The sequence below is a fragment of the Episyrphus balteatus genome, chromosome 1 (assembly GCF_945859705.1).
Source record: "Episyrphus balteatus chromosome 1, idEpiBalt1.1, whole genome shotgun sequence".
NCBI lineage: Eukaryota > Metazoa > Arthropoda > Insecta > Diptera > Syrphidae > Episyrphus > Episyrphus balteatus.
The window spans coordinates 45860413-45885531 of NC_079134.1; the positions used below are offsets into that span (position 1 = coordinate 45860413).

Genomic DNA, 25119 nt, shown 5'->3' on the forward strand with positions numbered 1-25119 from the left:
TTTTCGGTTGGTTTTTTATTTTTAAGAATTTTTCAAAGTATTCTAAAAACTTACAGAACCAATAGGTAAGTATATAAAATTAGCAAAAACTTAGTTTTTTAAAATGATATTTGTGCGAAAAAAAAAACAGGAAAAAGAATTTTTTCTGTGAAAAATTCTTTAAAATAAAAAACCAACCGAAAAACACTAAATTAAATCAATCTATATATCGAAATAAGAAAGATATTAATACAAAAACTGTTCAAAATGGTAAAAAAATGTTGGGCAAAAAAAATTCTTTTTCCTGTTTTTTGCACAAATATCATTTTAAAAATCTAAGTTTTTGCAGATTTTAAATAAAATTTTTGCAGATACAGCAAATTGATAAAAGGCAGGAATATATTTTAACAAAAAATTTAAACATTTTCACATTCAAAATTCGGAGATATCTCTCATCTTATTTAAATTCAATTTTACATGTTATTAATCATTTTCTTAAAATTTGTTTCTAATTTAATTTTAATTATTTTTGTTTTCTATTTTTGTAATAGTTTTTAATTTTTTTTTTGTTTTTATCTTTGTTAAACAAAGTCATTAATGTTATAAAAACTAATGTAAAGATATCTAAGTACTATAAAAGATATTTTATCTTAATATACCAATTAATTTAAAATAAATTTAAATTTAATTGATATCGGTATAAAAAAGACATTTTTTTCAGAATATTTTTTATTTTTTTTCAACTTTAACCGATTTGAGTGAGCCAAAGACAAACGATGTTATACTTTTTCTTTAAATATTCTTAAACCTCAGAACTTTTGACCACTATTATATTTAAAAATTAGAGTACTTTTTTTCGGTCATACAAAAGTGACACACCCTAATATACAATCTTATCTGTCTTTGTATGCATATGTGCCTGTGCATATAGAAGACATACTTCATATCCAATCCTTGTTCTACTTTATAAATGCAAATTTAACTCTTGTGGATTTTTTTTTATTTTTTTCTTCCAGGCATCAGTTATGCGTGTTTTGCAAGTTTCGGCGGCAAATAATGGTTTTGCTGAAAACAAACACATCATCAGCACAACATCATCAAGAAATAATCTTCTTCATAATTCAACAGAGTTATCATCATCATCATCATCAACATCAGCTAAATCAACAGAAGAAACATTCGGGAACAATAACGAAAATGACAGGACCCATCCGAATAATTCGAATCCGAACAGTAATTTAGAGCATTTTACGAACAAGAACTCAAGAACTACTACCAGCACAATAACAACCACCTCCACCAACAATTCAGTTTCTGATGCTAACAATGCCACAGCCCTAAATATTTTGTCGTCGTCATTATTATCATCCCACCAACAACAACAACAACAACAACAGAATTCGCACAATTGCAAAACTTCTTCTTCGTCAATAACAACAACGAACTTAACGACCAACACGACGACGACAACAACAACAAAGGAAAAAGCAACGTTGTTATTGGAGCAATTTAATTCTGATGGCTCACTGATTGATTCAACAAATGGTACAGAAGCAGTAGCACTAAAAGAAGAGCATCAGAATAATTCAATAAATGATACGAGTACTTCTTCGGTGGAGGTCGTTGTCGATAGCTTGCAAAATGTCGAAGTCGATTCTAGTAATTATTCGTTTTTTGAAGATTGCGTCAATGAATTTGCGAATTTAGAGGTGAGTCAGTCAGTCAATAAAAATAAAAATGAAAGAAAGAAATATATAATTTAATTTAATCGGGAAGGTCAAGTGAGTTTCTTTTGTATAGATTAAATGGAAAAAGAAGGTCAATTTTGTGAAGAAGAAGAAAAAAAGTCTCAACTAATTGACCTTCAAATTAGTTATATCCATGGATTGAGATTGTAAATGTAAATTTAATGATATGATTAGTTCTTTTGAATTCCTTGAGGCCTCGGGAATAATGAAAATTGACAATGATTTTAATCTTGACCTTAGATTTGTCTAAATGAATCTTTTATTAGCCCGGAGTAAATAACAAATAAAATGCAAGCAAACTTGCTGGGAATGTTTATGTTCACATTTCAAGTTCAAAATTAGTTGAAAGTTCAAAGAAAATGTTAAGAGCTTGATTTCGATTTTCCATTATTTTTCATTATAGTCTTGATTAATTTGACGTCTGTATTTTAACCATTTGAACTTTAGCAATAACTTTTTACTTTTAATTAAAGTCAGTTGCCACCCACTATTACCGATATCGTTTGTCGTTTAAGATAAGGGGTTTAATGTTCTCTGTCGTGTTGTATTGTTTTGCAAAGTGGATTCAGTAATATTTTTCGATACATTAAAACAGTGAGAAAGTAAAAGACCCATTTGCTTAAATGTGAGAAGAAAAATATATACAAATGGTAATTATTACATGAATTGAGTAATTTCAATAAATCAATAATAATTTTTACGGTTTTTTAAAAGGTTCCGAAAATTACCTACTTAAAAATCTTGATTCTTGAATACCAAATTTCAAGCAAAGTCATTCATCCATTTAATCCCTATATCGGTATGCAGATGGACGGACAAATGCACAGCCATATACAATATATGTACATACTTACAGTCCAGCTGCAGGCGGCATGAAGAAAATCCCATCGAACATCGAAATGTTTGTTTCGAATCAAACCTTCAAGGTTTTTTTTCGAGCTATTGCATTATTTCAAAAACCGCTCTAACAGTTTTAATTAAAATTTTCGTGGTTATTTTCTACAAAAAATTATTTTTTTTCCATAAGTACGGTCACTTTTGAAATGAAAAAAAAATTTTAAAGCTTTTATCGGTTCCTGTAATAAAAGTGTGCACTTTTTTTTCCATATCAAAACAATTTTTTTTTTCATGTAGATAATTTTGCAATACAGAGTATTGGATTACCAGAAATATTAAATAAAAATTTTTAAAATACAGAATTATGGCATAATATCAATTTGGAAACGGATTTTTTTGCACATACAGAATTATCACATCAACCCTTAATTTTTTTTTTTTTTTTGAAAATGAGTTTCTGAATTTTTTAAATTTTGGCATTATGAAATAATAATTTCTTTGGTATTGCATGGGAACTGGTTGTTATTCTGTGTTCCAAAACGCTGTTTGACCAAAATTTTGTATGAACATAATTCTGTATTCAAATGATTTTAATTTTATTCAGATTCCTGCATTTCAAAATTCTGTTAATCCATAATAATTATTCTGCTTTTCAAAAATCTCAAAAGATTTCTGTATTAATTAAACGCTGGATCGCACAAACCAGGGGTCGAATTACGGCATACGTTTGTTAACGAATGGTTGCTATGTGTCCCTATCGTTTTCTAATAATTAAATAGAGACAGAAATAGTCAAAACGTTAACGTATGATAGTAATCGTGTGCCGTAATTCGACCCCTGCTCTTACGTCAAAAGTTCTTTTCAGGGTTAAAGCTTTGTATGTTAATATTCATAAGAATAATTCTAACTACATATAATTTTATACGAATTACTAAATAATTTAGAGTAATTTAAGTTTAATTTTAGTTATAGAAACATATCGAAGTTTAAAGTCAACTTACATTAAATTTTTGCGACAAAAATCTATTGTGAACTACACCTATACTCTATACAACAAGATTAAAAAGTGGTGATTTTTTTACTAAGCTGATTTATTTCAGTAGGTAGTATATATTTTATATATAGAATTTATGTTATACATAAAAGATAAAACCAACCTTTTCAATGATTAAAATTTTAATAAGTTCACATTATTTTTGTCAATTTTTTTTTCAAATATGTATATAATGGCCAATTTTTCAATAGTCAGTTAAACAGTCAGTTAGTACTTATTCCACTGATAGAAAAAAAACATTTTTTCAACAGGCAGATATAGCTTATTACTAGGAATAAAACTATCTGCTTCTTTCAGAGACGAATAAAAATTATTCTAAGGAATAATTTCAACAAAAATATTGTGTCAAATGTCAAAGAAAGAATTTTGACAAAAAATACAGAGGAACACAAGAAAACAAAAACAATTTATGAATAAAAATGACGTTTAATTTTGAATATTTTTCAATAGTCAATTTTTGTTTTTTGTTATTCTGTAGAATAAATTGTTCTTGATTGAACAATTCAATGTTGTTATCTGATTGTTTATGAGTCGAACAGTTAACTGACTGTTTATTCGAAGATTGAAAAATCGGCTCTAAATCGAACTTCCGATTTATATATTTGAAAAAAAAGCATTTAAACGTAGCTCGTTTATCTTTACATCTTTCTTGTAAATTTGAAATGATCACTTTTGAACATCTTATAACCGTTCAGAAATTGGTCAGTGCTAAAAGTTTTATATTAACTGTTTAAGTTTTTCTATAGAACAAAATGTTACGCATACGCCACAGTGACGTATTCTTATATAATAAGAGTGAGGTACTTAATGCAAGAAAATATTAAGAAATGAGCACACAAACTCTTTGTCTTCTCCTAGTCTAATAAAAAAATTATATGTAAGAGGCTGAGGCAACTTGACTATAAAAGCAATTTTTCAATTATAAAACAAATAATTCTTTGTTAAAAATGGTAGGTGCAGAGCATAAAGATTTTTTGAACCTTATTATTAAAAATTATTTCTTAAAACAACAATTAATAGTAAAAGCTGGTAATGATTTTGATGATGACCAATACAAAAAGCTGTATCGATTTTGATAAACAAATTTTGTCTTGTGCAGTAATTTGGACGTAATAAATCTCTCAGTTTATTTCAAAAATTACTTTTTGAAGTGAAAACTTCTTTAGTATAGTAGTGATTTGAAACACGATGAAACGAAAAAGCGACAAGAAAAATCAATTGATTATAATTTTTTTGTTTTAATAGATAGATGAATGAAATTTATATTGTAGATAGGTAATTAAATAAACTAAAATTGTACAAAATTTTAATTAATTTCATATTCAAATCCTAGGATAACGGTGAAAAGATGTTCTTTTTCTAAACACGTTATATCTTTTGATCTAGAGCACATAAACATTTTATTTGACTTTAATACGCATGCTAATAATATTCATTTAAGTCAAGTTACACATTCTTTAATTGAAAAAACTTGGAAAATACCTGAAAACACCTTTGGAGATCTGTTGCTCATGACCAGCCACCAGTGTAGGAAGTACCGTAATCTCAGCTTTAAATTTTCGACATAGTTAGCTTTAAAAAATTCTTATAATATCTTCTTACAGGAGTCGTTGAGAGTTGTTTAAGTAATTAAGCTTTGGTTCTGCGTGAGCTCGTACCGCAAAAAATGTATACTCATTTAAGGCTTGGCCACACCGGAGGGTATGCGGTAGCGGTACGGGTAGAGGTAACGGTACTTGTATGAAAAAAATTCCACATCTGAACGTTGATATGTCAGTTTGGAATTTTTTTCATACAAGTACCGTTACCTCTACCCGTACCGCTACCGCATACCCTCCGGTGTGGCCAAGCCTTTATTTGTTTAGGGACTTAAAACAATATTGTTTCCTTTACTTCACTTAGTAGAAAAATCTTAGTAAATTGTCAAGTTCATAAAAGTCTAAAAAACCTTTTTCTAGAATCAGAAATACTGAAAAAAATACTTATTTTATAAAAGTAGGTAAAAATAATCGCATATCAAAACCAAAATTTAAAATACAGAAGAATTTTTTAAGTCTTTTGATTGAGTAAGGATGATAATCAGACACTTAAAACTCATCCAACATGTACATTTTTCAATGTTGTAAATCTAATACTGGGAGTACCTACCAACAAATTTGGAAGAGTACTTTCAAAATGATTTTGGCTTTTTTGGTTAGCCAACTAAAAATTTTTCCATGTACAACGCCCAAAGATCCCCAAACTTATTCAAAAACAGACTCTAATATTAAAAGACCACAAATACCAGCCAACATTTGTTCAGCATGCTTAGAGGATCATGATTATGTATTACATTAATTAATTTCCATTTTAATAACAAACATCTTTTCTTTTTCCAGAGTTACCGAAGAACTTCTTTACAAAAACCTGCAGAAACTATAAATGGCCTACAAATAGATAGAAACAAGCCAACTATTCAAAAGGAAGAAAATCAATCCCACTTTAGTGGTCAAAGTACACCATCTTTTGAAGAAATCCATTTAGATAATTTAGCATTGGAACGTGAGCTTAATAGAATAATACGAGGAACATCAATAAGTGAAGCTTGCGAAGACGATAACAGTTGCAATTGCAAGAGCTTACAAGAATCCTTAAAATCATACGAATTGATTCGGGGTAATAGCTCAAGTGGTGGTTTGCTAAGAAATAATGACGATAATGTTAGTATTGATGGCGATGATGACGATTACGATGATGATCAAATGGACCCACATCACAATGCAGAATCGATAACGAGATCATCTGAATTGTGTCAAGACGATGATGATGATAGTCTTATGGATGATGATGATGGTGAGTATAAGATTGTCTAATTTGTGTAAACAAAGTAATTTTAAATTTTAACTTTTTAGAAGAATATCTAAGTTCTCAAGCATCATCGTGTACTTCGGTAAGCACACCGCAACGTTCGCACTTTCCTCGCGGCATAATCAATCCAAATTACCCTGGTTTCCAGCATTTAGCACACACCTTGTCTGAGCACTATATCGATCATCAATCGTCTGATCCATACGACAGTGATCTCTCAGAATATGAAATGGAGTTAAGTGTAGATAGCTTTGAATGTGACTTTCTTGATGGCGGAAGCAGTTCCCTAGGAAGCAATATGAATCACAACAACAACAACAATCTCAATACCGTCATGGTGGTCAATAATAATTTAATTGACCACAAATCAGTTGTTGCCATGGATGACACCGAAGATAATTGCAACAGACATACGTCAACATCGGATGAAGTTGACGGATTGACAGTTCTTCCTTTGATAAGCGTTACTCAAAGTTTCAGCGATACAAATCGAAATACCGCCACCACCACCGATGAAAAAGAATCTAATAACCTTCAAACTTATTTAAATCTTTATGATTCTACAACTCAACAACAGGAGAATGATGAACGCAGCAAGAATTTGCAAATTGAAATTCCCCAAGACGATGGTAATTTTGGGTGTCCAACACCAGATATTTTGATAAAGAACTACGACAGTGAACGTTATTGTCGCCGGGTGAAACCGGAAAATCGACCAGATTTATTGCGAAATGTTAGTCCGAATCCACCAATGAAATGTCGCTTCGAAGCGACATTTATGGAAGATGAAGATAAACACCATCAACAAAGGAGTACTGAACGTGATTCCCCACCTAATACACTTTTGACATCGCCAGAGAATAAGAGTGACATGGGAAGAGATGATATATCATTGGGATTGACACCGGTTGATATAGTTGGTGATTTTGGTCAAGAAGTTGAACGCGAATTTGGACTAATTGTTAGTGGATATAATAGTCGATTGGAGTTTGATAGTTATACAACGGGACCGTTTTACTTGTATAATGTTGCTGAAGCTGAAAAGGTAATTTTTATGAAATAGTTCTTTAAAGCAATCATTTAAATTTAAGAAACTCAGTGCACTATTAAACTCAGTTTATTTTCTTTGAACAAAATAACAATACCTAACTATTACTAGTCACAAATATTTAGGGGGGCAAGAAAGGGGAAAACAATAAAATACACTGTAATAGGTGAAATTTTTGTAGAACACCTTTAAAGTTAAGGTTACTATCAAGTTAAATATGAGTATTCAGACAACTAAATGGCACTGATAGAGGATACCTTTTGGAACTCTTGACCTACACTAAGACGGCCATAAGTACCCACAAAATACCCGTTGGACGGACACTATACCGAGTTCCAATCCATTAGGCTTACATTTCTTGATTATTGAATTTAGGCTTACATTTCTTGATTCTTGAAGTGTGCAGATGAGTTGTTGTATGCTTTTGACAAAGCAATAATTAGAACCAGCGTCGTTTCGAATGGCAGGTCATTCGTAATAGTGACATAAAGTTCAACGTAGTTGTTGTAAATTGTTTCATGCCGAAGAGATATTTCAAGCGTTTGTCGATGAACTTTAATAAGTTTTTCCAACTTAACTGACTTAAGTATACCATCTCTCAAAAGACTCGACCGCATGTTTTTCCTGGTGTTTCTATGCACTTTAGATTGAGATCGAGGTCAATTTTTTCAAAGGCATCATCTAGGAATGTAACATAAGTTTATTAGTCCCGTTCTTTCCCGTTCAAATGGCTACAACACTTCTGAAGCTCTCATTGAATTATTTCTGGTTTTTTACACTTGGTGGTGATAGTGTTCAATTTTCCAAGAAACAATGATAAAAATGATATGATTCTGGTGTTCCCTTACTGACAAAAACTTGACGTTGAATTTTACTACAGTATACTGAGGGAAAAACAACTTAAAATCAACGAAAACCACGTTGATTCAACTATTTTTCGGAATGACGAAAATTTTAAAATCAAAGCAGAACATCGTTAGTTTAAAGTGGTTTGCCGTTATAAAACATTTTTAAATCAAAGTTGTTTCAACTTGAAAAAAAAGCATCAATTTATTAAAAAAAAAAAAAAAAAAAAATTGGCAGCCGCTGGGGATCGAACCTACAACTCTTGGGTCACTAGGCGAATGCTTTACCTGTTGAAAATTAGAGTGATAAAATGCAACAAAAGCTGGAGTCCGACAAAAATAAAAAAATTTCTTACGTTGTTTCAATTTTAATTTAAAGATATTTCATGTTAGTTTTTTCAACATTAAATCAACGTTGAACATATTACATTTTACGTTGCGGTTTTTCCCTCAGTTTACCTAGTATAATTTCATTGTTGGGTCTCATCGAAACCTGCATTCCTACAATAACCCAAACGGAAAAGTGATAAATTTAGCTTGAAAATGGGAAAAAAATATCAATTCCAATCTTTCAAAAACTGGAATCAAGCCAAATGAAAGTGATCGGATTTTATTGTTGTATACAACTAGGATACAGGCTTGGCCACAACGAAGGGCACATGCGGTAGCGGTAAGGGTACTTGTATGAACAAAATTCCAAACTGACATATCAAAGTTCAGATCTGGAATTTTTTCAATACAACTACCCGTACCGCTACCGCATGTACTCTTCGGTGTGGCCAAGCCTTACTTCCTAAGATATTTCTTAGAATACTTTTTAAAGTTGAAAAGAAAAAAACAAATCTATTCAATGAGTAAATTGCAAAAGATGATTTCAGTTAACAGATCATTAAAAAAAAATCATGTAATTGTAACCAATTAAACTCTGTTAGCCAAAAGATTTAGTACTTTTTCTTTCGTTTGTAGTCATTTTCAGTTTTATGAACGAACGGACTTCTTCAACAAAATTTTCGCTAGCTCATCTGATGGGACTTTCTAAAATTGATGATTTATAGATGGCAATTTATTCATTTGTAAGAATTTTCCTTTCAATATAGTTCCTTTGATGAATTAAAGGTATTTAGAAACTTTCGATGGTAGTTCTCTTCAACAAGGTTATCTACTTTCAAGTATTCTTCTTCTTCCTTTTACTCCGCGATGTCGAGGGGATCATAATTCTCCCACTTATCTACTTATACATAACTAATGATCCACCTATGGGGTTCGCTGGGTTTGCATTGCAATCGAAGTCCATCTTCTTTGATTAGTTTCTATTCAATTTCATGTCCTAAAAGAGCAAACGATTGTTCAGAAGAATGTTCATACTAATACTTAAAATCTGCTGAAGTTGCCAATTAATTAATACTTTTTGCTGGTTAAGTTAAAATTCTCTCACTGAATGCCATGCAAATATTTCTCTTATCTGTTTCCATGTTGTAATTAGCAAAAAAGTTATTTTATTTTCCAGTTCTATTTGCTGTTCCATAATTCAGAATGCATATCTTTTGATAGATTTAAAAAAATTATTTAGATCAAAAAGCTCATTTATAGGTACTCGTTACTCCCCACCAAACTCAATAATTCTTTTCTTCACTTTATGATGACTTTTTCCATTCTTAATAGAACGATTTGTTCAAGATTATTTGGAAAAGAAGTTCGACAAATCTAGTTTGTTTTCCCCAAATTTCATCAATAGGTATTTTTAAAGTTTTCCGACCATACAAATTTCTATGATATGACTGAAGCTCACCTGAGTTAGTCAGGCATTTATCCCGTGTTCTTGTTTAAATTTTCTTTATCTCTTCTGAGGGAGAGGTGTTTTCTTAAGGTTCTCGGGGTTAGAAAAGAGTTAAATGTCCTCTATCTTCTATTCTCTATCCATTGAACCATGTTGTCAACTTGGAAGTAACTTGATGGAAACTCTGCAAAAACTTGTTTTGGAAACACGGCGTAAAGGATAATTGTAAGAAAGAACCAATAGACAATTTATACATCCAAGCGGATTCATCCTTTTTTTCTTTTGTCAATCCTTTCTCATTCTTCTTTCATTTATCAGTATCAAAACCTGAACATTTTGTATTGCCTTTTGTATATCTTGGGACTTCAATAGTAAGCGTAATCTTCTTAACGGAACGTCCCAAGAAGCGCTAAGACTGCAGTTCTTCACGTATGATGTATTAGACCGAGAAGTCAAGGTAGAGGAAGAGTCCGTGAAACTGGGGAAGTGCTGGAGGGGACTGAAGTATACATATTCAGAAATCATACACCATGATCCGCCATATGGTGTAGTTGTTTTTGAGGTCCTATGTCCCCCTAGGGATCACCCACGGACAGAATAAGTCTGAAGACCTAAAAGAAATCAAAGAAGGTATTAACAGAGATAGTAGAACTAATTTCAGAAATTTCCCCGTATATACAGTCGTTGCATCATAAGTTGTACCGGAACGCAACAGCCTCTGAATTTGTATCCCTCAGAATTAGCTTCCCAATATTTATGGATACATCGAATTAATGTAAGAATATAAAGGTGAAATTGTCAAGACATTGGTCTTTTAAGTTTTTAACCTATGGGAAAAGTATATACAGGGTGTCCCAAAAGTTAACGTCGAAGCGAAAACGGTAGATAGGGTAGGTGGTGACAGTTATCAGAAAAATAATTTTAAAAAATCGCAGCAATATATTTTGTGAGTTATGGGCATTTGAAAAAAAGTCTGACTGTTTTTCATGTGCCGTGACTACAAATCTTAATTTTTCTCATTTTTACTTGCTCTATAGGGCAAGTATTGGTTTCGTGACGAAAAAAAAAATTGAGGTTTTAATCAAAACCAACATTACGATGATGGAGAACTCCGAAAAAGTGGGTCTCGCAATTCCGTCCGGACGTCTGTGCGGTTGTGCGTCCATCTGTACACATTTCCACAGCCTAAACGGGTGGACGGATTTTCTTCAAATTTGGTACAGATGATTTTTATGGCATTCTGAAAGTTGTTTTTTTTTTGTTTTTTTATATCTCTCTTAGAAAGTGTACCTCCCATACAAATTTTTCAAGTTATACCAAATTACTCGAAAACGACTCTAACGATTTTGATAAAAAAAATTTGTATATTCTTTTTTCTCAAAACTTCTTTTCATACAAGAAATCAGATGGCATACTTCGTTTTGTGATCAAAATCTTTAAAAACGGAGTTTTATTAATTATACAGATTTTAGGTACTTTTTTACATAATGGGAAATAGTTTAATTAAATCTAATTATAATTTTGCATCATTTTTTTATAAAAAGCTTTAAGATAAGATATACTTTTACTATAAGAGCAAGTATACGTGCGACCCCAGTTGTGCATTTTATTTTATTTTGTTACGGAACCTTGAATAACCCTGCTAACAAATGCATTCAAAAATTTTAACTCAGCAGCATCAGTTTTAAAGCAAATATTACTTTTTTGCCCAACTAAGTACTAAGAAATTTTACATGACTCGAATTCAATGAACCGTAGTCTAACAAAAATGCAATACCTACGATATTTCGGCAAGTTACCTTCAAAGTTGGTGTGTTCAATTGTCTTTTCAAAATGGTATAACATTGTTGAGAATATTCCATAAATAACCGAGATAAAATCCGACTTTTTTATTAGGTAATTTTTCCATATTATTTAAGTTTTGTACCCTTTCAGAACCTTTCAGAATACAAAAACTTAAATATGTAATATGGAAAAATTACCTAATATAAAAATGTCGGATTTCTTAAGAAAAACATTTTTATCTCGGTTATTTATGGAATATTCTCAACAATGTTATACCATTTTGAAAAGACAATTGAACACACCAACTTTGAAGGTAACTTGCCGAAACATCGTAGTGCATTTTTTTTTACACTACGGTTCATTGAATTAGAGTCATGTAAAATTTTTTAGTACTTAGTTGGGCAAAAAAGTAATATTTGCTTTAAAACTGATGCAGCTGAGTTAAAATTTTTAAATGCAGTTGGTAGCCTAGCAGGGTTATTCAAGGTTCCGTAACAAAAGAAAAAAATGAGAAAAATTAAGATTTGTAGTCACGGCACATGAAAAACCGTCACAGGGTGACCATTTTTTCGACTTTTTTTCAAATGCCCATAACTCACAAAATATATGGCTGCGATTTTTTTACCGTTTTCGTTGCGACGTTAACTTTTGGGACACCCTGTATGTAGTTTCTGAACATGATCGATAGGTCAAAAGTAAAAATCGGATGTAAAGGGAACAGGGAACCACCAATGAGACAGACAAATTAATTTAAGAACAAAACGGTCAAACTCCTAAGGTTGTAAATTTTGAGATTTTAATTTTAGGCTCATGTTGGGCGCCACTTGAGAAATTTAGTTACTTTGCATTTAAGAACGAAAAGTAATTACATACATAAAATCGAAAAAAATTCCAAAGTGGAATTTTGAAATTCATTTCCTTGAAAAATTCATAAAAATAAAAAAAAAACTCTTGCATGATATTTTCTGTATTTTTATATATTTCTATTAAAAACGTTCGTAAACTTATATAACTTTGTAGTTTTGAGATTTAAAAAATAGTTTAAATAGAAGTTTCTTAATTACTTTGTACCTATTTCAATATGAGAAAACTTATGATTTTTTTTACTGTAAAATAAAAAGACTTGAGAAATATTTTTTAACGTCGATCCGCATTCATACCATATTCTCTTTCGCACGATCATCTGATCATAAAACAAAAAATATATCATCATCATATTTTCACTACAAAAAAAAAAAAAAAATTACAACATTTTATGATAACACTGTATAGATGTCTGATGCACAACTCTCGAATGGCACCGAAGAAATACCAATTAGCAAATATGCCACAGATGTAGATCTTGTTGATCTGCATCAGACTCACCATCGATTGCCTCCATCATCCACCATCAAAGACGAAACTTCTTGTACAATAAATTCCGAACAAGATACTCGAATGGATGATGAAGAAACACCAGAGGAAGATGAAGATCGCAGAGCATCCGATTGTTTGATATCACAAAGTGGCGGCCAGATATCCGAAAATAGTATCAATTCAAGACTAACCACTCAAGACGATGCCACTTGTGACGATCCAAATCTAGAAGAAGTAGAAGAAGAAAATGCATTTACTTCTGAAGAGAAGATCATTCCAACAGCTATTGTGAAGCCCAAATATCAGAAATCCTCCTACGACGAGCGTCAGTTGCCTCCGATCGGTCTAGATTTCAATGTAAAGTCGCGTGCTTGGTTTGATTGTCCGAGTAGCAGTAGCGGCAATTCGCGTAGCACAAAGAAAACCCAAAACGAACGAAATAGTAAAATTTACAAATCAGCAAAGTTTGCTCGTGGTAATTCGAATAATTCATCGTCGTCATCGGTGAATCGATTTGGTTTACCAGGTCGCCGTATGGGAAATAATAATAAAGGAAAAATTGCTGTAGTCCAACCAATGTTAAAGGACACTGAAGAACACCAAACAATGGACAATGAGAAGGCGGCAGTGACAGCGGAAGAGGAGCAATTAGTTGACAATAAACCAGTTGAACCGCATTGTACACGATATAGTTTTGCTTCGTGGGCGGCCAGTCTTCGGGATTCGAAACGATCGAATCATAGAACAACTGAAGAAGCTGATTCTTCAGGTAAGAGTAATAAAATATAGAGTATCTTTTAGATAAATATTTGTTTTGTTTGAGATTTAAAAAATTCTGTTTTTTTTTTTTTTTTCTTTTTCGTTCTTTTGACCAAAAAAAATACTATAAAAAAAAACAATAGCATGCTTTGATGTTTACAATATTGAGACGGCCTTGCCGGAAATTGATTTAGAAGCAATTGAAACACATTTAAAGAGGGCCAACGAGGAGGAGAGAAGGGTAAGTTTTGTCATTAAAAAAAATAGTAGATTTCATATTCTATTGTAAATATGTAAACTTAACTAGAAACTAAGCTAGAATTGGTTTTGTAAATACCTATTTTTCATGTTTTTGATCTACGAAATTATCTTCAGTCTTTTTTTACGTGCCTGCTATTGATATAAAGGGCAACTGGTAAAAGCATTATAAACCTGACTGAATAATGATAGGAAAAACAAGTGATTGTGAATTAACAGGAAAACTTAAGCATATAAATTTAAGAAAATCTTCATGTGTAAAGATTGGTAAACTCTAGTAGTCCTGGTGGATACTCTAGAAACGTTTTATACTCTGTTACTCATCGAGCTTAAGAAAATTCCATGTAAATGTGAAAGATGACAAAACGAAAAGCACAGGTATTCTCGTCTGCATTCTGAAAATATTGACGGGGAAATGAGCATTGTGCAAGGTAATAACCACGATTTGAATTTTGAAATTCAAAAGCTTCAACTACTTTTTTCTTTAAAAAGTTCAAAAGTGAAAATTTAGAAACTATTTTTATGGTAAACTTTCAACCTTCAAAGTAAAATTCAGTATCTTTGTAATATTAAAGCTTTTGAAATTTTCACAAAAAAATTTTTTTTAAGAAATTAAAAAAAAAATTAAAAAATAATATAAAACTTGGTTTTTAGTTATACAAAAACTTTTTTTTAAATATTTTTAACCTTTGTCATCAAAAAGGAAATATTAAAAATATAGGTGTTCAGTAAAAATTGATTTTTTTTTTTTTTTCAATTTACCTACATATTTTAACATTTAATATTAGAATAACTTTTTCTGCAAAAATTTGTACAAAAAAAAAACCACGTTCTCTATTTTGGTCATACGGCAAGTAGGTACCTACCGTAAATTTTGGTCCTTAAATAAAATTTCTACGAAGTTTGAAAAAAATTATTATAAATTGAAAACTAAAAACTACCTTTTTATCAGATTTGTATATATTAGCTGTTTTCGTGTTAACATAAACATAATGCATACACGCAGTATGCCCCCTTGCAACGCCCCTGCTTGGGCTCACTATTATAGGATTTGGGGTGGGTGCGAGTTTGGGTGTAGGCAAATTTTCTTCAGAATTTAAAAGTTTTTTCGAATTCAAAAGAAACTTTGTATACATACCTAACCTTGACCCCACGCCAAATCCTATAGGGTTCCCAAACAGGAGGGTTGCAGGGGGGCAGCATGCCTCCCCTTAGCCATCTCACTTTGATACGCCTTGGACTTTGTACCTATACAATTTTTATTTATTTTTATTTTCTTTCAAAATTTAAAAGTTTCTTCTAATCCAAAAGAAACTTTGTACATACCCAACCTTGACCCCACCCCAAATCCTATAGTGTGCCCAAGCAGGGAAACACCTTGAACTTCATACCTGTACCATTTTTATTTACCATTTTTATAAAAAAAAATCGCGAGATTCTTAGGACCGATTTCAAATGACCTAAGAGGAGCAACGAAGTTGTCTAAGCGGGACAGAGGACCCAAAACGGTAGTTAAAATCCTGGGAACCCGCGAAGCAGCTGTTAATATTGATATTGGCGAGAATAGTCAAGAAAATGAAAAATCTGATAAAAAGGTAATTTTCTTATATTCAATTTTCTCGGAAATTATAAGTCATAGAAGCATATGGTTTTCAGTATGTGATAAGAAATTTATTGAGGCAGTTTATTTCATTGATTTATTTCATATTTAAATTCAGTCTTGGTAAAAATAGATTTAATGTGTTTTTTTTTAAACTTTTTTCCACAAATTTTGACTTTGAAGTTGATTATTTCGAGAAAAAATTAACTGAAATAATTTGATTTTGATTTTGAATTAAGTGTACAATTCTGGCTTTTGAAGAAGGTATCATTCATAACTGTAAGTGTTGCCGTTGTTTTTTAATAATTTTTTTTGTATTTTACGTCATACTTTAGAAAATTGCCCCTCCCGCCTAAACGGGGGGAGATAGTACCCCTTCCCCAAAAGTAAAAAATGATTGTGTTGAACTCCTCTTCAAAATACGGTTATCAATTCTTGTCCCCTAAGTTATCGTACTCGTGCCCATTTTTTTTGTCTATAATGATCCAGAAAAGCTTTAATGCACTTGTGTAAAATTACGTTAAGTTAAATGACCATTAGCAGAGTCTTCACCGAATGAGATAGCAATTTGTTTTTTTTTTTAAACTTACAGAAGCTACAATTGTAAGCATTCATACAATTTTAAGAAGAAAAAATTAGTTGGGTAAACAGTAAAAGTTCAAAAACTTTGTAAACAAAGTCCAAAAAATGCCAAATTAGTAAAACATACCTACCTTTAGGCCTTTTATTATACTTTTTCTCGGATTTTGAGTTTTAATTACCAACAATTTTGACAAATTTCCCATCAAAACATTGACTATTTTGGCGTTATTTTGTTGCCAATTAATCTTTAAAGTAAAGATTAAAAAATATGAAAAAATTCGAAATACAATGTTCAACAAATCTGAATATTTAATTTTTCCTTGAACCGAAATATATTTTTCTAAGAGTCAATTTTTCAATAGCCAGATAAACCTTAGTTAGAGCTTATTCCTAGGAATAAAATTTTTTTATATAGACATTTGGTAGTAACTAAGAAAAAAATCACAAAATAATAAAAAATTATATTATTATTATATTGAATGACATTTGGTAGTTTTTATTCTTCTGATAGTCTAACTAACGATTGAAAAATCAGGGCAAAGAGTCAATTTTTCAAAAGCCAAATAAACCCCATGGGTAAATGTATTTTTTCTTGCTCTACAGGGCAAGTATTGGTTTCGTGTAGAAAAAAAAATCGAGGTTTTAATCAAAACCAACATTACGATGATGGAGAAGATCAAAAAAGTGGTTTTCGTCATGCCGTCCGTCGGTCTGTGCGTGTGTGCGTCTGTGCGTCCATCTGTACATCGAGCTAGGGCCTAAACGGATGGATGGATTTACTTGAAACTTGGTACAGATGATTTTTGCGTAATACCCTAGGTCCGTTTTTTTTAGTTTTTCAATATCTCTTTTTTAACGCATACCTCCCACATACCGTTTTCGAGGTATTGCAATTTTCTCGAAAACGGCTCTAACGATTTTGATTAAATTTGGTGTACGTTATACTCTTATTGATTCTAACAAAACTGCGTTTTTAGTTTTTCTCAAAAAATTCGGAGAACGGAAATATGGCGTTGCCGTTTTTCAAAAATTGACATTTTTTAAGTTCATATATTTCATCAAAGCACAAGTCAATTTTATTCAAAATTTTAAGACATCACTTTGAAGTGTAAAATGTATAAAAAAATTTAAAAAAAGTTTTTGAAAATTTTTTTTTTTAATTTTGGATTTTTTTTTCAACTTTCGATTTTTTTAAAATTTTTTTTTTCTCGACACCAAACAAAATCTTTAATTTCCAATAGATATTTAAGATAAAGATACTTTGAACTACAAGAGCAAGTGGGATCGGGTCAAAATTCTGGCTTCAAAATTCTGCTTTTCAAAATTCTGCTTTTTCAGCGAAAATTCTGTTTTTTTTCTATTCTGTTTTTCAAAATTCTGCTTTTTAAAATTCTGCTTTTCAAAATTCTGCCAGCATTATATTTGAACAAAAAAATTCTGCTAATTCTGTTTTTTTTTTATAGCATATGCGCTGGCTAAAGAAAAATACACCTCATTAATGTAATTCAACATTGGTACTTTCCTAAATTTTTTTATTTAAGTGTCGCAAATATTTTTTGAAATGCATATACTGACTTTCTTTCAAATAAAATATGTATACTAATTGGAACCGATGTTGTTCATTCCTTTTCTTATTCAAATTTTTGAATATTCATCTTTATTTGATAAATTAATAAATTTTTAGTTATTTTCGGAAATGTTTAATATTAAAAACCTTTTCTTAATATTTTCAAATTTATTCATTTATAAAACAAAAATTAATTCGCATTTAAAAAATGACAAATTATGTAGGTAAGTAATCAAATAAGCAGATAATTTTTCAAAAAAATGATTTTACAGAATTCTGCAAAAAATTAAAAAAGGGTTTGGAAAATGTTTAAAAGCGCTCTCTTTTTAACATTTTCCAAACCCTTTTTTAATTTTTTGCAGAATTTTGAAAAGCAGAATTATGAAAAGCAGAATTTTGAAAAACAGAATTTTGAAAAACAGAATTTTGAAAAGCAGAATTTTGAAAGCAGAATTTTGTAAAGCAGAATTTTGAAAGCAGAATTTTGACAAAAGAATTTTGACCCCGGCAGAATTTTGACCCCAACCCGAGCAAGTACGTGCGACCCAGTCGTGCATTTTATTTATATTAACTTAATCATCTGATAATTTATATGATGACTGAAAAATCAGGACTAAGAGATTTTTATATTCTAAATTCGAAACCGAATTCAAAGAAAATCTACTATATTGTAAGGTTTCCAAGATTAAAACTAATTTTGAAGTTATTTTATGTCAAAAGCTTGACTTTATACATTTTTTTTTGAGTTTGGATTCGAATTAAGAATTTTAAAAGTAAAGATCTTTATACAAAATTTTTCGTATTTTCCATATTAATATCATTCTACCAGATTTCAAGCCTTTTTGTTAAAAAATAGACGGGCAAATGATTTTTGATGTCAAAAAGCACTAAAGACACCAATGTGCAGCAGTTGAAAGTTGAATGTGCGCCTCTGTTATTTAATTATATTTTTCTCTTGTTCAAGTTTTTTTTTTAATTTTAAATATTAATTTGTTGGACCAATTTACAAGGTTATGATGAATATTAGATATACAACTTGTTTGTTTAAATAGGATTGACTTGAAACATAAAAAATCCTCTTTTTAAAATTGGCAAACCTCTTTTGTCGTTTTTGGAATTAACTTCATTTTTATTTGATGTCAATTTTAACATCTAATTTAATTAGCTAAGTAACTCAGGTCACCGGCTGCTTGCACTGTTATGTTGGTTATATAGTTTTTTTTTAAGTTTTGACCAAAAATTGTTGTTTAAAAAAATGCTGATAAAATTAATACTTTTAATTTAATAATTTTATAAACTATTTAATTGTTTTTTTTTTTTTTAATAATTGAAGGAGTAATAAACAAGTCTATTTATTTTAATTTGCCATCAAATGTCATTTGACCCTTAAATTATAATTAGTTTTATGCTCTAGTTTAAATCGTTTTCTTAGCAGTGACTTAAGTCCACTTTAATAATTAAGGGCACATATTGCAACTATTGCCGTAACAATGCTACTTGTGATTACCATATCAATCTGTTACTTTTGTCAATGAAAAATGCCCCAGAACTTCTATTGGATAAAAAATGAAGTACCGGTTCAGCTAGTAAAGATTTGATTAATATTTTGTAGAAAAACCAAACATCTTCATTTAAAAAGTTCTGGTCCAAAGGTATATCACTTTTAAAGTTCTATAAAAGAAGATTTTAAGAAAGCATATTTTTATGTTAAGTACTTATTTAAAGTACCTCGATGGTTAAATTTTTAAATTTAAGTTATGTTCAAGTGTTAAAGTATTTTCTTTAACAAGGCTGTGGTGTCCCAGTCAGACGCCATTACTAACGTACAAACTCACTATTAAATACCGACCTTTGTATATGGTTCCCATACTAACTCCTAACATGAGCTTCCCTAACATAAAGTACTACAGTGTGTTTTGAAACCTTTTCAATAGTCAAACAATGTTGCATTCCACAATTCATACATCTAGCCTTTAATTAACTATTCTTTTTTTGACTTAAGGAAAATTTTCTGAACCCATAAGCTAAATGCATTTCCTCTTCCCAATTCTTTACACTTCAACCTGATCCATTGATGTGTTTTTTTTTAATTGCAAACAATTATAATTAAAAAACAATTGATTTAAAACTTTCTTTTTCCAATTAAGGTGGTGTCAAATCTTAATCCAATATAAAAATTGCATCGACAAAAGACTGCACCAACCACATTAATCAACACTTCACGTGTCGTTTTACCTTTTATTACTTTTTTTTTCAAATAAAATTCTACCTTCGCATCCGGTAAATTGGGTGCTGTTGAATAGTAACTAACAAACTTACAAAATTAACTTTGCATCCAAAAACTCATTTTCGTCATCTCTCTATTCCAGAGTTCACCTCAACAAATGAACTCGTCCCACAATTATGTCTACATACAGTATTTGTAGTCTCGGGTGTAATAAATTTCTTCTATTTGAATAGAAAACCTGGTATAGGTAATTGTATAAAGTTGTAGCTAACTTCGTTATGATGGCATTCGTATATAGTTCCCTTAGCTTGGATTTTTCGTTGCCACAAGTAATATCCATCATCTCTTGATTAAAGTTTTTTTTTCATTTTTTTTTTAACAAAACATCACTTCAACAACTCCCCAAAGCCTTCATAGTATGGGATGGAAGGTTGGATTATAAGAATGCTTTTCGAAACAGGGGACTTTTACTTATAATGAATACCTACAAAAGTCTTCTTAAAATGAAAAATTCACTAAGACGAAGTTACTGAAAATTGGTTCTAGATCGATTGCAAATTAGTTTCAAAGCGATTATAAACCAGTTTCGTATTGAAAACAAAATTAAATTCAAATTAAAAATTTTAAACTTTTACTCACCGAAAAGCTGGTTTATAGATCCATTGTATAATTTTAATAATAGTTTTAATTCATTTGCAATTGCAAAACAGTTTCGCAAAAGAAACTGAGTTTAACACGGATATTGAATTATCATCCAGATCTGAAATTGTTGTATTTAGTTTTTTAGACTCTAAGTCATCAAGCAATTGTTTTTAGAGTCATTAAATCATTAAATAGTTTTAAATCCTGTTGCAATTCAGTTTCGTATAAGAAACTAAGCTATAATAAACCTTAATCCATATCTGAAATATATTTTGTTTTTTAATTTCAAGACTCCAGATTATGGAGAAAATTTGGGTTTCAAATCAATTGCAAATGAGTTTAAAATCGATTGCAAGTCAGTTTCGTGAAGATTTTTAATTTTAAATAAAATATCACCCAAATTTGGAATATTTTCAGAGTTTCAAAACTCAGCCTCATTTTCAAATTAATTGCAAATTAGTTTTATAAATCGATTGCAAACCAGTTTCGTAAAAATAATTAATTTAAAAATCAATTATAAACCAAATTTTCTATCTTAATGAGAGGTTAGTCTTTAAATGAGTTGCAAATAAGTTTTAAATCGATTGCAGATCGGTTTCATATAGGAAATCTAATTAAAAAAAAATTCATCCAGATCTGAAATATTCTTTTTCAAGAGAAATTTATTTAAAATTCCAAATCGTTTTTAGGCCAAATTTAAATCAGGTCAAAGTTTGTTTTAATATCAAATCAATTGCAATTGGCTTCAAATGGATTGCAAAATTTATTCAAAATTGACTGCAAGGCGATCTGAAATGGTTTTCATTTTTTTTTTTTTAAGTTTCAAGACCCCAAACTACAAAAGCTGGTTTCCAAATAAATTGCTAATTGGTTTCAAATTGATTGCGACCAGTTTGCGAGAGGACAATAAGTATAAAATGTTCATGCAGACCTGAAAAGTATAAAAACTCGAAAAATGAGTTTTGAAATAGTTGCAAATTTACTTTAACTTTTTTGTTAAGACAAATAAAAAAAAACTAAAAAATATCGCCCCTAGATTTTGATTTAACGAAGCGATTGGCGTTTAATATTTCAAAATCAGGCGAGTTTTGCGACTTTGGTGGCTGTCCAAACCTCAGCAGACAAATTGTCTGCAAAGTTCATATTGAAAATTGGTTTCAAATCGATTGCAAACCAGCTTTCTTAAGGAAACTTAATTATAACCAATAAATTATCCTGCAGATCTAAATCATTTTCTTAACTTTAAAGACTCCAGCACATATCGGAAAACTGGTTTTGAAATATTTCTAAAGTTTCAATATTAAATTTCTTAAGTTTGTGGTCTTGTAAAAAATGTATGCCAAAAGGTTCAATATGTTGTTGGAAACTAGTTTTACAGAAATTGCAAATCAGTTGAAAAATTACCGCAAATTATTATCAATTTGATTTCAAATACATAAGTGTAAGGTTTAAAATCGGTTGCGAATTGGTTGCAAGCCTCCATGCCAGAACTTTTTAAACTTAGTTTACTCATTTACAACTCAACTTCTCAGCCTATATTATTAACGACAATAAGCTCTAAACCTCTATCTATAGCTACAAAAATATAACCACTTCCGAAGTACAGGTTTTTTTCGGTCAATGATTTTTCACAAGCCCACTGTTGTGCTTGTGGTGTCTATCTTTTTTAGAGTCTCATGAAAAATCCAACCAAAACTCCAGTCTGTCTACAGGTGTGCGCCACGAAGTTTGCATCCGTATGATGTAGTGTAGTGCATTTTTTTTCTATACAAATTTTATTGGGATACTTGTATTTCCCGCCATTGCCTTTAAAAGTAGATACTTTCAATTTATAATACCGTTTGTTGGTATGATTTTATACCAGTTTTTTATATCTGAAAATTCAATTTCACGTATTCGTGTACATAATGTACTTAATTTTGGAATAAGTGTGAGAGAAGAAACATCACAAACCTTGTAATCTGTTGGCTGTGAATGCTTTAATAACTATCGTGGATCACGCGGGTCGGTTCGTCAAATTTGCTAATTCAAAAAATCAGTCAACTATAACGTCGACCAAACTCTTGACGTGTATTTTAAGTTTTTTTGGCCAAAAGTTTTAAATTTTGACATAATTACAAATATTATCTAATATATTTTTTTTGGTTTGAAAAAGATTTATGAGTTGGTAAACAAACAAAGTGTTTATACACATTCGACCTAGAACAGTGTTGGCCAATAAAAATAAGCTAAAACCATGGAAGTTGTTGAACCACTTAGTCTAATAACTCAATTTGACAAACGTCATTACAAAAAGGATTCACGTTTCGTCCTTGATTTGTATACTTTGTGCTATGATGATAACGAAAGTGTTGACACAGTTGAGCTGTTTACATCGATCGTTAACAATACTGCTGCTGGCAATTGGAGTGAACAGGTTAGAATATACACAAAATTTGTTTAACCTCTCTTTAAAAAGTCGAAAAACCTTTTATGCGAGGCCAAAACAAAAGATTGAACCGGTTTTTTTATTGGTTTATTTGGTCTCAATGGATATTCATGAGGTTTGGAATGTTTTGATTGTTATAATTACGTTAAAGTTGTTAAGTTTATTTTTTTTTTCTTATTATTTTGTTTAATAAACTTTAATTGAGTGAAAGTGTAATAGTTTTAAAAGTAGAGATACAAATTGGATGAGTCATGTAGTATAACTAGAAGATACAAGCTAAACTAGTTACAGATACATATGAGCACTCTGCAAATATGACTCGTAATAAATGCAATTTTGGTTCAAAATGTAAACTGGAGGCAGCCAGCGGCTTCGCAAATGTATTGTGGTGTGACAACTTTTTAAAAGTTGTTTTTGATCTTTTTTTTGTTCCTTCTTTTGTTAAAAAAAATTTGCAACAGATTTTAAGTCGCAATTTCTAAAATTTGAATGCGATATTGCAATGTGTGGAAGTGTGAGCCAAGTGAGATTTATCTTTTATGAAGTTTTGATTTCATGAAGTTTTGATTTGTGTGGGATTGTTGTGCAAGTTTCACTCATAGAAACAGCTTTCTTTGAAATGCATAAAGGATGTACTTAGATTGAATGAAAATGGGTCATCTATTATATATATTAAAGTTTGGTTTTGTGTACGTTCGCTAACCGACCACACCGGCTGACTTATTTTCTTAATTTTTTTTTTTTAAATCAAAGAGGCATAAGAGGAGAAGGTTTAAGGCAAAAAACAATTAAAGATTTTATAGGGTAAATAGGGGTAACACGACATTGAAAAAAGAGACTATTTTCTAAACGGTAAGTCGTAAAGAGTTGACTTTTTTTTTAAATGATAGACAAATTTATTTAATAGTTAAAAAAGGTATTGAAAAAATTCAAAAAAAATTTCAAAACCAAGTTGTGAAAGTTTTTTTGCAGTCATAGACCTTCGACAAAAAACTAATTAGAGGTACGCAAAATTTTGCACAGAAATTTGAGTTACACCATGAGAAAGATATTAAAAAAAAAATTAGTGGTCTAAAACGGATTTTTTTCATAGGCCCTGTATTTTGAAATAAATTTTTTTGAAAAACAACCTAATTTTTAGGGACATTTTTGAGTATTTATTTTTTTGGAATTTTTTAAAGTCTGCAAAAAATCTCAAACTTATAGGAAATATAGGTTTCAATCATGCGCATGCATGTACAAAATTTTTTTCTTATAGATAATAGATAAATGAATAGATAAATGAAAATGATAAATGAATAAAATTTACAGTGTAGATAGATAATGGGCAAGACTATATTTGTACAAAGTTTCAATTAATTTTGTAATGACAAATTTGAAATAACGGTAAAATAAAACTCTATTTTTCAACATATTACATCTTTTGATCTGGAGCTTATAAAAATTTGATTTATTTTTATTGAGCATCCTGATAATATTACCTTTCATTTGATAACACATTTTAAGCGTGAGAAAATAGAATTACATGTTTTTTTTTGCTTTTAATATATATTAAAGTTTGGTTTTTTGTACATTCGCTAACCGGCCACACCGGCTAACTTATTTTGCTTATTTTTTTTAAATCAAAGGGGAATAAGAGTAGAAGGTTTTAGGCTAAAAAATTAATGATTTTATAGGTTAAATAGGGGTAACACGACATTGAAAATAGAGGCTATTTCCTAAACGGTAAATTGTAAAGAGTTGATTTTTTTTTTAAATGATAGATAAATTTATTGTAAGG

At 30.4% G+C, this 25119-nt stretch overlaps 1 protein-coding gene across 2 annotated transcripts in view; it reads left to right on the plus strand.

The window, feature by feature from the left end:
- The window catches only part of LOC129915442 (probable serine/threonine-protein kinase DDB_G0282963), an 83439-nt gene that overhangs the window by 45141 nt on the left and 13179 nt on the right, over positions 1–25119 (plus strand). For both annotated transcript variants that reach the window (XM_055994987.1, XM_055994995.1), the window contains 5 exons: positions 996–1688; positions 5997–6450; positions 6510–7510; positions 13193–14045; positions 14179–14276. In XM_055994987.1, coding sequence (XP_055850962.1) covers positions 1005–1688; positions 5997–6450; positions 6510–7510; positions 13193–14045; positions 14179–14276 — 3090 coding nt within the window. In that variant the 5' untranslated portion in view covers positions 996–1004. The remainder of the gene's footprint in view (positions 1–995; positions 1689–5996; positions 6451–6509; positions 7511–13192; positions 14046–14178; positions 14277–25119) is intronic.